Source organism: Equus caballus, chromosome 13 (genome assembly GCF_041296265.1).
Source record: "Equus caballus isolate H_3958 breed thoroughbred chromosome 13, TB-T2T, whole genome shotgun sequence".
NCBI classification, from domain to species: Eukaryota; Metazoa; Chordata; class Mammalia; order Perissodactyla; family Equidae; genus Equus; species Equus caballus.
Window position 1 is genome coordinate 31,112,295 of NC_091696.1, and position 12,004 is coordinate 31,124,298.

The window sequence follows — 12,004 nt, forward strand, 5'->3', positions numbered from 1 at the left end:
AGGAGTTGTAAGATTAGCATTTTGGAACTGTAGTAGTGAGGTCAGTGTAGGATAGATGATCTCATTCACTTAACTTTGTGTTCTTGAGACACGTACCTTTGTGCAATGGAGAAACGGGGGGAAACCCAATTGCTTTTTGACCTCTAGTGAAATTTTGTTCAGCAGATATTTGAAAGCCTGTCAGATACTGCGCCAGGTGTTGGGGTGCAAGGATGAGGCCTTCAATAGTTATAATTTAGTGGCGAGATAGCTATGCAAGCAATCGTTCTCTGACAATGTAGTAGTTATGGTAGTGGAAGTGTGTGCAGAGTGCAGTGGTGACAGAGCAGTTAGACTTAAGGAGCTGAGGTATTTTCAGTGTTGATGGTGATGAGACGTGAGGTAGTGGAGTGATGGAGTAAGAGGCTAGATTGTTGAGCAGAGGCCAGACCAGGAGGGGCCTTGCTCTTGCAGCAGGGCTTCAGTGTTTAGTTTATAGTCCTTCCTCAGGAGCTAATGGAAAGTTTGGAGAAGAGAGAAAACATGGCTACATTTTTATGTTGGAATGACAACTCTAGCAACAGTGGAGTCTGGATTGCACAGGGGTGAGGCCAGGGTGAAGAAGGCCAGTAAGGCTGCTGTTGGAGAAGTCTGAGCAAGGTGAGGAGGACCTGAGCCAAGCAGAGGCCTGCCTGGTGGGTGGAGGCGAGGCACTTAGGAGGCAGGGTCAAGAGGCTTTGGTCACTGACTGGGTGGAAAGGCTGAGGGAAGGGAGGAATCAGGCCAGGGATGAAAGGAGAGGGAATGAATTTGGGTAGAAGATGGTGAATTCAGTTTGGCAGAAAGTGCATTTAAGATTATATGTTCCTTCTGTGTGTCTCCAGTGAGACATTAGGAAATGCGGATCTCTGGTTCGGGATTTTGGGTTTGGCATCAGGGAATAGGTGGGACCTCAAAGCCAAGGGGGAGATGCTGTTGTTCATTGGAATCCTGTGATAAAGTTGGAAACGTTTTCATGTTGTTGAGCTAGTCTTGGGTATGCAGGAGATAAGTATTATGTATAGTTTAGAGAAGTAAAATTCTTTGAAAATTGGTTATCATCTCAGTGACTATAGGTTCAGGATTTTCCAGAACAATACCATTTTCTAACGTTCTGCCTGCTCTCCCTATAACCCTTTTGAATGATGCAGTAATTAAAAACAATTCAGTACCCATATTACTTCTCTCAGATTGCCTCTCAAAGTGGCACAGAAATTCTCCATTCAGTTTTGTTTTGTATAGTGATTCATTTATCTAGAGATTTATTGGATTGATGTTGTAAAGGAGATTCATGCATTTATTCAGTAAACTGTTTGTTGAATACCAGCTGTATGCTAATGAGCGTGAACAATACAACATCCCTGCCTTCACAGAGCTTGTATTCTCAAGGGGAGGCATCAGTCAATAATAAGCAAATAAATACTTTCAGGTAGTTAGAAGTTTTATGAAGAAAACTAAATCTAGGGTAAGGAGGAGGAGACTCTGTCAAGGGGTATTATTTAGATGGGATGATCATGGAAGGCTTTTTTTGAGGAGCAGCCATTTGGCAGAAACCTGAGCAGAAGTGACAGAATGAGGCAGGTGGGTATCTAGGGTAACAGTGTTTTAGGCAGAGGGAATAGCAAGTGCAAGAACCTGAGGAATGAGGAGGAGGCCAGTGAGCCTGGAGTTGTAGGAAATGAGGTAAGAGGTTTTCCTGGCTCTCTCTGATATGCTTGCCTTCACTCGAAGTTGAGGACAGTTGTGGTTACTACCCATGGCTCTCTAAGAGGGAGAAAGGAAGTCCACTGGAGATGGAAAAGACCAAGAAGTTTGGAGGTCTAAGTGAATTCATTCCTGGGTTGGTTAGTGGCGTGTCCTGTGGGAAGAAGCAGAGGAATTGAGCCAGAGAGCCACAGTCCTGCCGGTAGCAGGTGAGGAGGAGCCATGTTTTCACCCAGCTGGGATCAGTTCCTGTGATGAAGATGACATTTCCTGTCTACCCTTGAAGTATAATTAATGATAACAAATGAGAATATAGAAGAGCGTTTTTAGGAGAAATGCTCATGGGGATTTAAAAAGGCTAGTTGTCTTCCTCTGTTCTCTACTACTTCCCTCTTTCCACTCCTTTAAAAATGACTTCTTTATCCTCGTGCAGTCTTCGTGACTTTGAAACACCCCATAGTGGAAAGAGCACTGGACAGGGAGGCAGTGGGTTTGGAGTCTGCATCCATTTTTGTCACAGATCTTCTTTGATTTTAGCAACTGCTGTCTCTTGTCTGAGCCTCCATTTCCTTCTTTGTAAAATGAGAGGACTGGGCTAAGAGATCTTTAAGATCCTTTCCAATTGTATTATTCTCTGCTGCTTATTTGTCTATGAGAACCAGTCACTGGCATGAAAGCCATGTCAAGAATGATTGGTGCTCAATTGTTGACATTTCTGATAATGATAAAGTAATAATCCTTTTCTTTAGGTATTGGGAAACAAGACCAGACCAATTCTAGAATCAACTTCACCATCATATAAGCCTTTGATTAAATGATCTAAAAGGGTTTTTTTGGCTCACTTCCATCATGGTCTGCTTGCAGTCTGAAGAGCATAGTTTTTTTGCTTTTTTAAAAAATTTTCTGACAGTTGGCTGGGACGTTTATGCAGTTTATACCATAATTGTGGCAACTACCATACCAGGCAGAGAGGATTTGATTCAGGGGTTATGTGTGTTGCTTATACCCTTACTGGGCAACTAGAGAAGGAAGTAGTTGAAGTCGAGAATGACCCCTCTTCTCCCTGCCTCCTCCTGCATGTGCACTAGCACACACATCACACCTTTCTGGAGTCCGTTCTTCAGATTCCTGATACCTGCCGAGCTGGACCTGTGGTCAGATTGTGCCTGGGGCCAGATAGTTAAGGGGCAAGCAGCGTAGGAAAGAATTGCTGTTTCTTCTCTGATTGGGTGGTGTAAGAACCTGAACTTGATCTTCAACCTAAAGGTGCTTATGCTGTTAAAATAAATTGCAGAGATTACCTAGATTATGAGCTTAGATTATATATGTGAAGATGGCTAAGAGAAACACTTTTAATAAAAAAGCTTTCTGGACACAAAGCTAGTGAGAAGAAAAATTATACATGTTATCAGGCTGTTCTTTCAAGTAAAGAATAACTTTGATTTTCACTTGGCTTCTGGCCCAACCTTCTCCCCTTCCTCCAAATGATGAGAGAAAGAAGGGGTTTAAGATATGTTTTCTGTGTTGTAGGAATTTTTATTTCCGGGGAGCACAGAAGCATTTCATATCTACAGGAAAGTGTTTTGCCAAATGGAATATTTGGTAATATGAGTCCTTCCTAGCTGAGAGAGTAAGAATGAAGGCTTTGGGGGGAAATAGCGACAAAAGAGGTAGAAGAGACAGACGTGAAGGGGGAGTAGTGGATAATGTAAAAATACAGATTGATAACCCAAAGGTCTCCAAGTGGAAAGAGATGCTTATGAAGGGTCAGTTCTACTGTATTATGTAAAGAAAAATTGTTAGAGGAGGGGTTTCCTGTTTTTCCCCTACTGGATTATCAGAATTTAAGTTGTTCTTAGAAATAGTCCAAACTTATCGAAAATGAAGAGAAAAGTTTGTGGAGGATGTACTTGAAGTTTCAGCATTCAAGAGAACTGATTTAGTAGCATTTTTAACACGCGGTTAATGACTACTGGTTTTCCATATGCTGCTTCTGAGGGCGGGGGAATTCAAGTCCCCGTGATCGAGTACTCTCCTCTTTGGGGATGAGCCTTGCCTTGGTCTGCAGTGGGAAAGTGCCCTGTACTTCTTGAAGCAGAGAATCCATATTCTATGTGGGTGCGGTTCCTGGTGTCCTCCTCTTCCTGAAGGCTTATGTTGTATAGATTGCGCAAATAAAAAGCTTATTTGTATCAGGGAGTGAACTGCGTTTAAAGTTAATAATGATTAAAGAAAATGGTCAAGTGTTCCTTAAATTGCTTGCTCTTTTATAGATTGTAGCATATAACTCAAGAGGGAATTTTAGTGACAACTCGCTTACTTTTAACCATTTCTGGAAACTAAAAAATAAATGTAATGGTAATGCTTCGAATTTTGAGAAATTGATTAGAAAGATATAAGTAGTGTTATGCTGTTGAAAGTGTACCTTTTTTTCTGTCTCTTGTTTAAGGAAACTTTCCTGTGGTCTAGTGGATATTGTAGGTGATAGAAAAGTGACTTAATTTGCTACATAGGTATTTGCAAAATCATAACTCTGGTCATAGTTTGACGATGTGTATGCATGTTTCTGCTCTGCCACATGTTTACTCTTGGATTTTTATGAAGCATGCAAAGCTTAGAACTGTAAAGGTGATGTAACACCTGAGTGTTGAAAAGATACCACAAATTAGTTTACACGTATCTTAATCACTAGTATAGTAACCTGGGCAGAGTAGCCAGAGCTCTGTTGGGAATCTGGACATGTATAAAAATTGTCATGTTAGGTGTCAAAGAGCATTGTTTTCTTCTTGTTTTTAAGTTCATGGTATTAGAGTTTGTCTTTAAAATAAGATGAGGGCCAGCCATAGTGGCCTGGTGGTTAAGTGCGGTGTGCTCTGCTTCGGCATCCTGGGTTCGGTTCCTGGACGCAGACCTACACCACTCATCTTTCAGTGGCCATGCTGTGGTGGCAGCTCAAATACAAAAGAAGAAGATTGGGGGCTGGCCTGGTGGCCTACTGGTGAAGTCTGCACACTCCGCTTCAGCAGCTGGGGGTTCGTGGGTTTGGATCCTGGGTGCGGACCTACACACCACTCACTAAACCATGTTGTGGTGGTGACCCACATACAAAATAGAGGAAGATCAGCACAGATGTTAGTTCAATGGCAATCTTCCTCAAGTAGAAAGAAGACGACTGGCAACAGATGGTTGCTCAGGGCTAATCTTCCTCTCCTAAAAAAACAAAGGAAGATTGGCAACAGACATTAGCTCAGAGCAAATCTTCCTCAGCAAAAAGAAGAGATGAGAACGATTTGAATTGTTAAAAAAGGTACATAAATGTACTGTCATTTTTCTAAAGCATTGTTTTATGTAGCCTGTTCATGTAAGATTAAACACCAGAGGTATTTTGCAGTCCCTTTGTACCTTAATTAGCCAGACACTCTGCTCAGAACTTACTTTTTTCTGGCAGTTGATCCAGTCGCCTGTGACAACCCCCCTCGGGCTGATCATGTTGAAGACAACTTCAGAAGAACTGGCTTGTCCCCGAGAGGACCTCAGTGTGGCTCGGAAGGAGGAGCTGCGGAAGCTGCTGCTGGACCAGGTGCAGACAGTGCTCGGGCTGCTGACAGGTGAGCAGTTTGGTGGTGCCGAAAGACAGAGGCTGCCTGCCGACGCCAGGGCTTGGGCCCTGCATTCAGGAGTTTTGAGCAGTTGTTGTAGCTATTACTGAGACTGAGCATAACAACAGAAGAATGTGTGCTGTATTCCCAACACCTAACCCATTGTCTAGCACATGATTCCACTTCAAAAAATATTTGTAACTTATTTTCCTTATCGTATTTCATTAATTGGTCCTGACTGCAACTGTGATTATAATGAGGTATAGACCAGATCATAGGAATGTGATTGAAATGCTGATTACTGCACTCTAAGTAAGATGGGTGGTAATTATTTAAAATAATTTGAATTTAAGATCAGGAGGAGTTGGAGGAGTAGGAAGATGTGAAAATTTCTAATTCTGTGCAGGGAAGTGAGACAAGGTGTGGGATCAACGCCCTGTGCACTAGGTTGTAGTTTACATGTAGCATTTTCTTCGTCATCTTGTCTGTTTTATTAGAGCCTCATGACAAGGTAAAGAGTAAGAATAAGCAGAAAGCGAGCAGCAGAACAGGACAGGAAAGTAGGAAGAGAGTGGAGCACCATGAGTCCTGAGGGCCATGATGGCTGCTGCGCGGGAGCCTGCTTGTTACAAGGCGCAGGTGCGGTGCCTGGCCACAAGGCCCTTGAGGACTGGGAGCCTGGGCCTGCTGCTTGAAGGAATGTTGTAGTGGAAAGAAGTGTTTTTATCTCTAGCTCCTAGGTTTCTTCTTGGATGTCTAGGAACTTTTTTTCTTTTGTATGTGTTACAGAAGTGTTTGGCACATAAAATTGGTTGTAAGAAAGCTTCATCAAAAGTAAGCTTGTCATTTGCCTCCCACCCTTCTCCACATCCCCAGGGGGAAACTCAAACCTCGGAGTATTTATTCATTCAAAGCATATTTATTGACACTCCCAACTAGATGTTAAATTTCTAGAGTTAGGGGTTGTGTCTGATACCTCTATGTCGTACTGTGTGGACATTAAAATTTTTTAAATTGATATGTAATTCATGTATTATAAGATCCACCATTTTAAAGTGTAACAACTCAGTCATTTTTAATGTATCACAAGGTTGTGCAACTGTCACACTATCTAATTCCAGAACATATTCATGAACCCCTGGCAACCACTAGAGTATTTTCTGTCTCTGTGGGTTTTCCTCTTTGTACTCTTCATAAAAATGGAATGCTATTTTCCGGGTTTATCCATGTTGTAATATTAAAGATTTTGAGAACAAAATATTTTCAGAAGCTTTTACGATCATCTTATATACTAGGTTCTGTAAGGAGATACAAAGGAATAAAATACAGTCCCTGCTCTCTAGTAATGTATACTCTAGTAGGGGAGAGAGACAAACAGACACTTAAAAGGCAGAGTGTTAAGAGTTACAGTAGAGGTATGTTTTATGTGCAGGCAAAACTGAGCAGGCAAGAAGACTTCCTGGAGGAGGCGATAGCTGAGTGAAATTCTGAGGGACAGACAGGTAGCAGTTAGTCTGGTGGAAAGGTCGAGTTGAGATTGAGGGGAGGAGAGCACATCAGAGGTTGAGAAAGAAAAGGACATGTGGAAGGACCTGCAAACAGTTCAGCGTGGTGAAGCCTTGTGTGTGGGGTGGGGATGAGGCCAGATGGGGAGAGCAGAGGCCAGATGCTGAGATTCTGTGGGATGGTGCTGTTTCCTGGGTGGGGAATAAGAGGATCAGTGGCAGGAAAGGACAGGTTGAGTTTGGAATATTCCAGTGGTGTTGTCCAGGAAGCAGTTGGACATATAGTTGAGAGAGGGATGTTTAAATAGTGATGTTTGATCACAGATATCAATAAATCATTTTTCTAAATCTGATTTTCATATGTTGGACTTTATTTCTCTATTAAAGTCAGTTTCTCCTTTCTCGATAGGTATCTTGGAGACTGTCTGGGACAAGCACAGTGTTACTGCTGCCACCCCACCACCATCCCCAACCTCAGGAGAAAGTGGTATGGTCTGCCCACCACATATGGTGTTCCTCTTTTTAAATGCAGTTTTGGGGGTCTCTGCAGGGTAGCAATTGCTTATCTGTGCCAGATACAGATACTGATTCTTCCTTAATCTATTTTTGGCCTCTCTGGGTTACTAGCTTTCTTACTTAGTTCCTCGTAAGTACTTGCACTTTCTAATATAATATTTTGAACAGTGTATTTTGTTTCTTTCTTGCCCATCAGGAAGATGGCACCTTTGATCTTCTGTCATCTACTTCCATCCCCTTCAGCTTATAACTGCTGTCCCTCCTGGTTTGTTTTCCCCTTTTTCTCAAATTTCATGGCTATATTGCTCATGCTGAGATTGGTATGAGCCTGTGGGCTTGACAGGTCTGCTCTGCAGTTATGCGGGGGTTGGGGTTGCAGAGTTGCAGGAGGTGGGTGGCAGCCTGAAGGAGGGGACATGGGAATGTAGAGTGCTTTCTTCTCCACTGGGCTCAGGGAAAGGTCATGTTGGCCTGGACAGATTGGGGATCAGTGTGCAGTTGACTTACATCAGTTCAGAATAATTTGATAAAACATGGGCATATTTATAGTGGTTATTAAATGGTTTACTGGTGGCTAGTTATTGTCCATAGTTATATTAATATTAACAGGTATTAATATTATCTGTTTCAAAAGTGCAGACATCTAAAAATGGCGTCTTTCAAGGATGACTGGAAAGAGGAAATTGTGTCTGAGCAGGAACTTTTAGTTTCTAAATGCTTCTGTTTACACTAAATGATCACAAATGCTTTTCAAGTAGAGTGCATCCTGTGAATTGGCACGTATTTCTTCCCCTCTGTAAAGGTTGATAGGGCTGGTGAGAGCTATTTCCACATCTTCTCCTTACGCAAGGAGATGAGCTGTTGAAATCAGACGTCGCTAAGCCCTAGCTATTTCATGCAGCCTGTTAATATGTGGAAGTTGAAATTCTTGCAGAGTTACTGTAGAAGTGAAAATATATCATGAAGTTTTGAGGACTGCTCATAGTATACTAATTTATTCCAAATTCCGTTTATCATACTTGGGTTAAAAACTGTTAGAGAGTCATTTGTCATACTTCTTAGATGAAAACTATTACAGAATTCTAGAGTATATTAAAAGCACACAGGAAATTGAGCTTGATTTGTGCTTGGTGGCAAACTGTCATTTTCCAGGTGGCTATTTGAGGTGACTTAGCAAATTTGCATTTTGCAATATTTGAAAGAAGAAGGAAGAGATTACAAAGGATGCAGAGATTTGATTTTATGAGTGTATGCCTTGGAATCTCCTGCAGTTTCACAGATCTTCAAGTTTGTCATTTTATTTAAATAATAGTTTGCAAAGATTAGTTCTTTTGAATTAGTTTTGTTTTTAGATAGTTGGATACTAGCTTGCATCCAGTTTAGGTTAGCAGCAGCCGTTTACTCCAGTAAAACTTGTTTTTCTGAGATCATTTTCCAGTACCAAAAGTTGTGTGTTTTAGTTGGCTTTGTTCAGGTACATGTTCTGAGCTAACTCAATTTATGCTTTAATAGACTTATTTTTCTGGAGGCCCGGTTGTGGAATATCAGATAATACAGATCAAAAATATATGCTTGCCTCTTTCCTGTGTTGCTTAGGTTTTGTTTATGAGGTTAGGTGAAATAAAATATGAATTAACTTGACATTTCCATATAAACAAAACCTAAAAATATGGTGTGTACTTCTTGAGAATTACATCTTAGACACTATTAAAAATTTTCAGTCTTGAATTTTACTATTTGAGAAAAGGCAAAATAAATTGAGACTGTGGGGTCCTTGGGAGTTAAGTAAGCTTTTAAGCTGTTATACTTCCCCTTAAAAGAAAAACAGAATTGCGTGTTCATTTGTTACGCTTTTTTTTTCCTTATGACGATTGCAGGTGAAGTCGTCAGATCTTGCTCCATTAGTCGGTCAGCGCCAATGATTCAATCAACATCTATTTTGATGCTTTTGCTCAACTGCCTTTGTGCACTTAAGATACCAAGTTAAGCAGTAAAACTTCTAAAAAGTTGTTTAGCTTTCTTGACCATAAGCTCAGTTTTGTGTAGGAAATTCATTCTGAGAAACCTTAGGGCCTAGCAAGTAAACCTCCTAATTCCCGAACACAGCCCATCAGTAGTCCCACCAGGCTTGCCCTGCCCTGCCCAGGTCCCTGTGCAGCTCCCTGTTGGACATAGCCCCGTGGGCTTTTGGTCTCTTTTCTCACACTCTTTCTTGTAACCTCATGTTCTGTCTGATCACTTTCAAATAGCAAAGCCCAGGGCCTAGTCCCTGCAACAACGGCTCTTAACAGTCTGGGTAGAGAAGGAGGTTTGAAGGGTGTATGTGGTTTATTTCTCAGAATACTTCCCCAGATTGTTGCCTTAGCTCCTAAACTCACCTCACTAGACCAGAATCCTGTGAAGTACGTGATAGTTTTCTCTCTCGTTTACAAACAAGGAAATAGGTTCATGGGGACTTGCCAGAGGTCACACTGTCAGTTAGTGGTGGAACAGGGATGTGAACCCATCATTGCCAAGTCCAAGTGCCCTGTCTTTGTCCTAAGTTTGCTTTCTTGGTCACTCTCACCACTTCTGCCTGCCTCGTCCTTCCCTTGGTGTAGAGTTCTGGCTCTGCCATGTGCTCTATTCCTTCTCCTCTTGTCCTTGGCTGTAAGAGGAGAATAGCTGTCCTCTGAGGATCGAATGAGGGAAGATGTGGATGTGCCCTCCGCCGCCTGTGGCTGTTGCTTCCTTCTGCACTTGTGCAGCCTCAGCCCTCTTCCTGAGTTAGTATCCTCTTATCCTCAGTTTTTGCATGGACAAATGGGAACAGAAAGTGAACAAAATTGAATTATGTAAATATTGCAATTCTGAGTTAGCTTTGATTGTTCTGCAGCAAAAATTAAGGGGCTGTATTGTCCACGTGGTATGTAGTTTCAAATATAGATCTCTGCATTTACTGGTGATGGAAAACTTTTCAGAGTGAAGATATATTAGAGAACTCAAATGATTGAGACCAATTTATACCTTCCTATTTTCCAGACTTTGCAAATTGCATTATCTTTGTGCACTTGCAAATCTTTTCATGTATTCCCTTATAAGCTACTTATAGAAAGGTTGGACTTGGAAGGGTCACTCACAGCTGCTGTGATCTTGTTTTCTCTTCTTAAAGCCTCCTTGAATAGAGTTTCTCCCCGTTTTACTGGACTAAGGCTACGGTTAGATCAGTGGTTCTCAATTGGGGCAGTTTTGCCCGCAGGGGACATTTGACAATATGAAGAAATCTTTTGGTTAACATAACTGGAGGAGAAGTTAATACTGGCATCCAGTGAGTAGAAGTCAGGGATGCTGCGGAATGTGCTACAATGCACAGAACAACAGAGAATTTTCCAGCCCAAAGTGTCAGTAGTGTTGAGGTTGAGAAACTGAGGTAGTACCTGTAGAACTCAGTACAAAACATGAAATGTCAGTAATTAAAGAAATAAAAAACTCAAGGGAATCTTTGCTGAAAGCCTATTAGAAGTCACCTGGCCAAGTCTGGAGTGCTTTCGAGTCAGTGGATGTCCCAGAGTCTTCACACACCTCTTGGGGTGTGGGTGCATACTGCTACCAGGGCCTGGCCCAGCTCCAGGAAGATGGAGTTGCCCACTGGCCTTCTAATCAAGGTGCCCTCTCACATAGGTCGCTTGTTACAGCTCTCTCAAGTTCGCGTTGGAAATGCAGCACCGAACAGTCTGTTCTGCGGTGATTCCTTCCACTTTGCTTAAAATACAGTTTTTGAAAAAACTTCTGTAATCTACTAAAATACCTCAAAACATTTAAAGTTGAGTAAAATCATTTTTATTGAGAAAGAACATTAAGAGATTCTTGTTTTGAGGGAAGAAAAATTGTGGATCACCCTATCCACCTAAACAGTTTTTACCTTTGTCTAATCCTGTTCGGCCTTTGTCCTTGTGCTTGTGTCTTTCTATAGTTGTGGTCATGGTGTGCACATGCTGTTTTTCAGAGGACTTTACATCATGCATACTTTTCTATATTTGAATATTAGCTTTCTTGAAAGCTGATCATTTTTTCTGCTGCGTAATCTTTCCAGTTGGCCTGCCTTCTGGGAAGGAGCATAGGCCTTGGGGCCAGACCTGGGTTTCTGTTTCAGCTCTCTCTCTTACTAGCTGAGGAGCATGGGGAAATGCCTAATCTATTTGTGTCTTAGTTATTCTAATAGTCTGTAAATGTGGATAATAATAATACCTACCTTAGAACTGTGAGCATTAAATGAGAATATGTATGTAAAGTGCTTAGTGCCGTGCCGAGCAAATAATAGCACATCAAATGGTAGCTGTTCTTAACATCACTATTATCATTGAGGATTTGCTTTTTTACCCCCCTTAACAATCTCGTTCTGGAAAAATTCTTCTGAGCTAAAGAATAGGGACAACTTTTTAAATTTTGTTTTGCTTTTGTTTTTAAAGCCATAATTTATTTCCATTTAAAAATGTTCAAGCGGGAGCTGGCCCATGGCCAGTATAAGACAGCAGTTCTCAATAGGTCTGGGGACCCCTGGAAGTCTCCCAGACTCTTTTAGGGGTCCCAGAGGTCAAATATATGATCATAAAAATACTAAGACATTATTTGTCATTTTAATTCTCATTTTCTCGTGAGTATACCGAATAAAAAACCTCATTC

General features: G+C 41.5%; 1 protein-coding gene across 2 annotated transcripts in view; it reads left to right on the forward strand.

The window, feature by feature from the left end:
• Nucleotides 1-12,004, forward strand: part of XPO6 (exportin 6) — a 96,162-nt gene that overhangs the window by 35,001 nt on the left and 49,157 nt on the right. For both annotated transcript variants that reach the window (XM_001915898.6, XM_005598823.4), the window contains exons 5-6: nt 5,171-5,330; nt 7,236-7,313. In XM_001915898.6, coding sequence (XP_001915933.2) covers nt 5,171-5,330; nt 7,236-7,313 — 238 coding nt within the window. The remainder of the gene's footprint in view (nt 1-5,170; nt 5,331-7,235; nt 7,314-12,004) is intronic.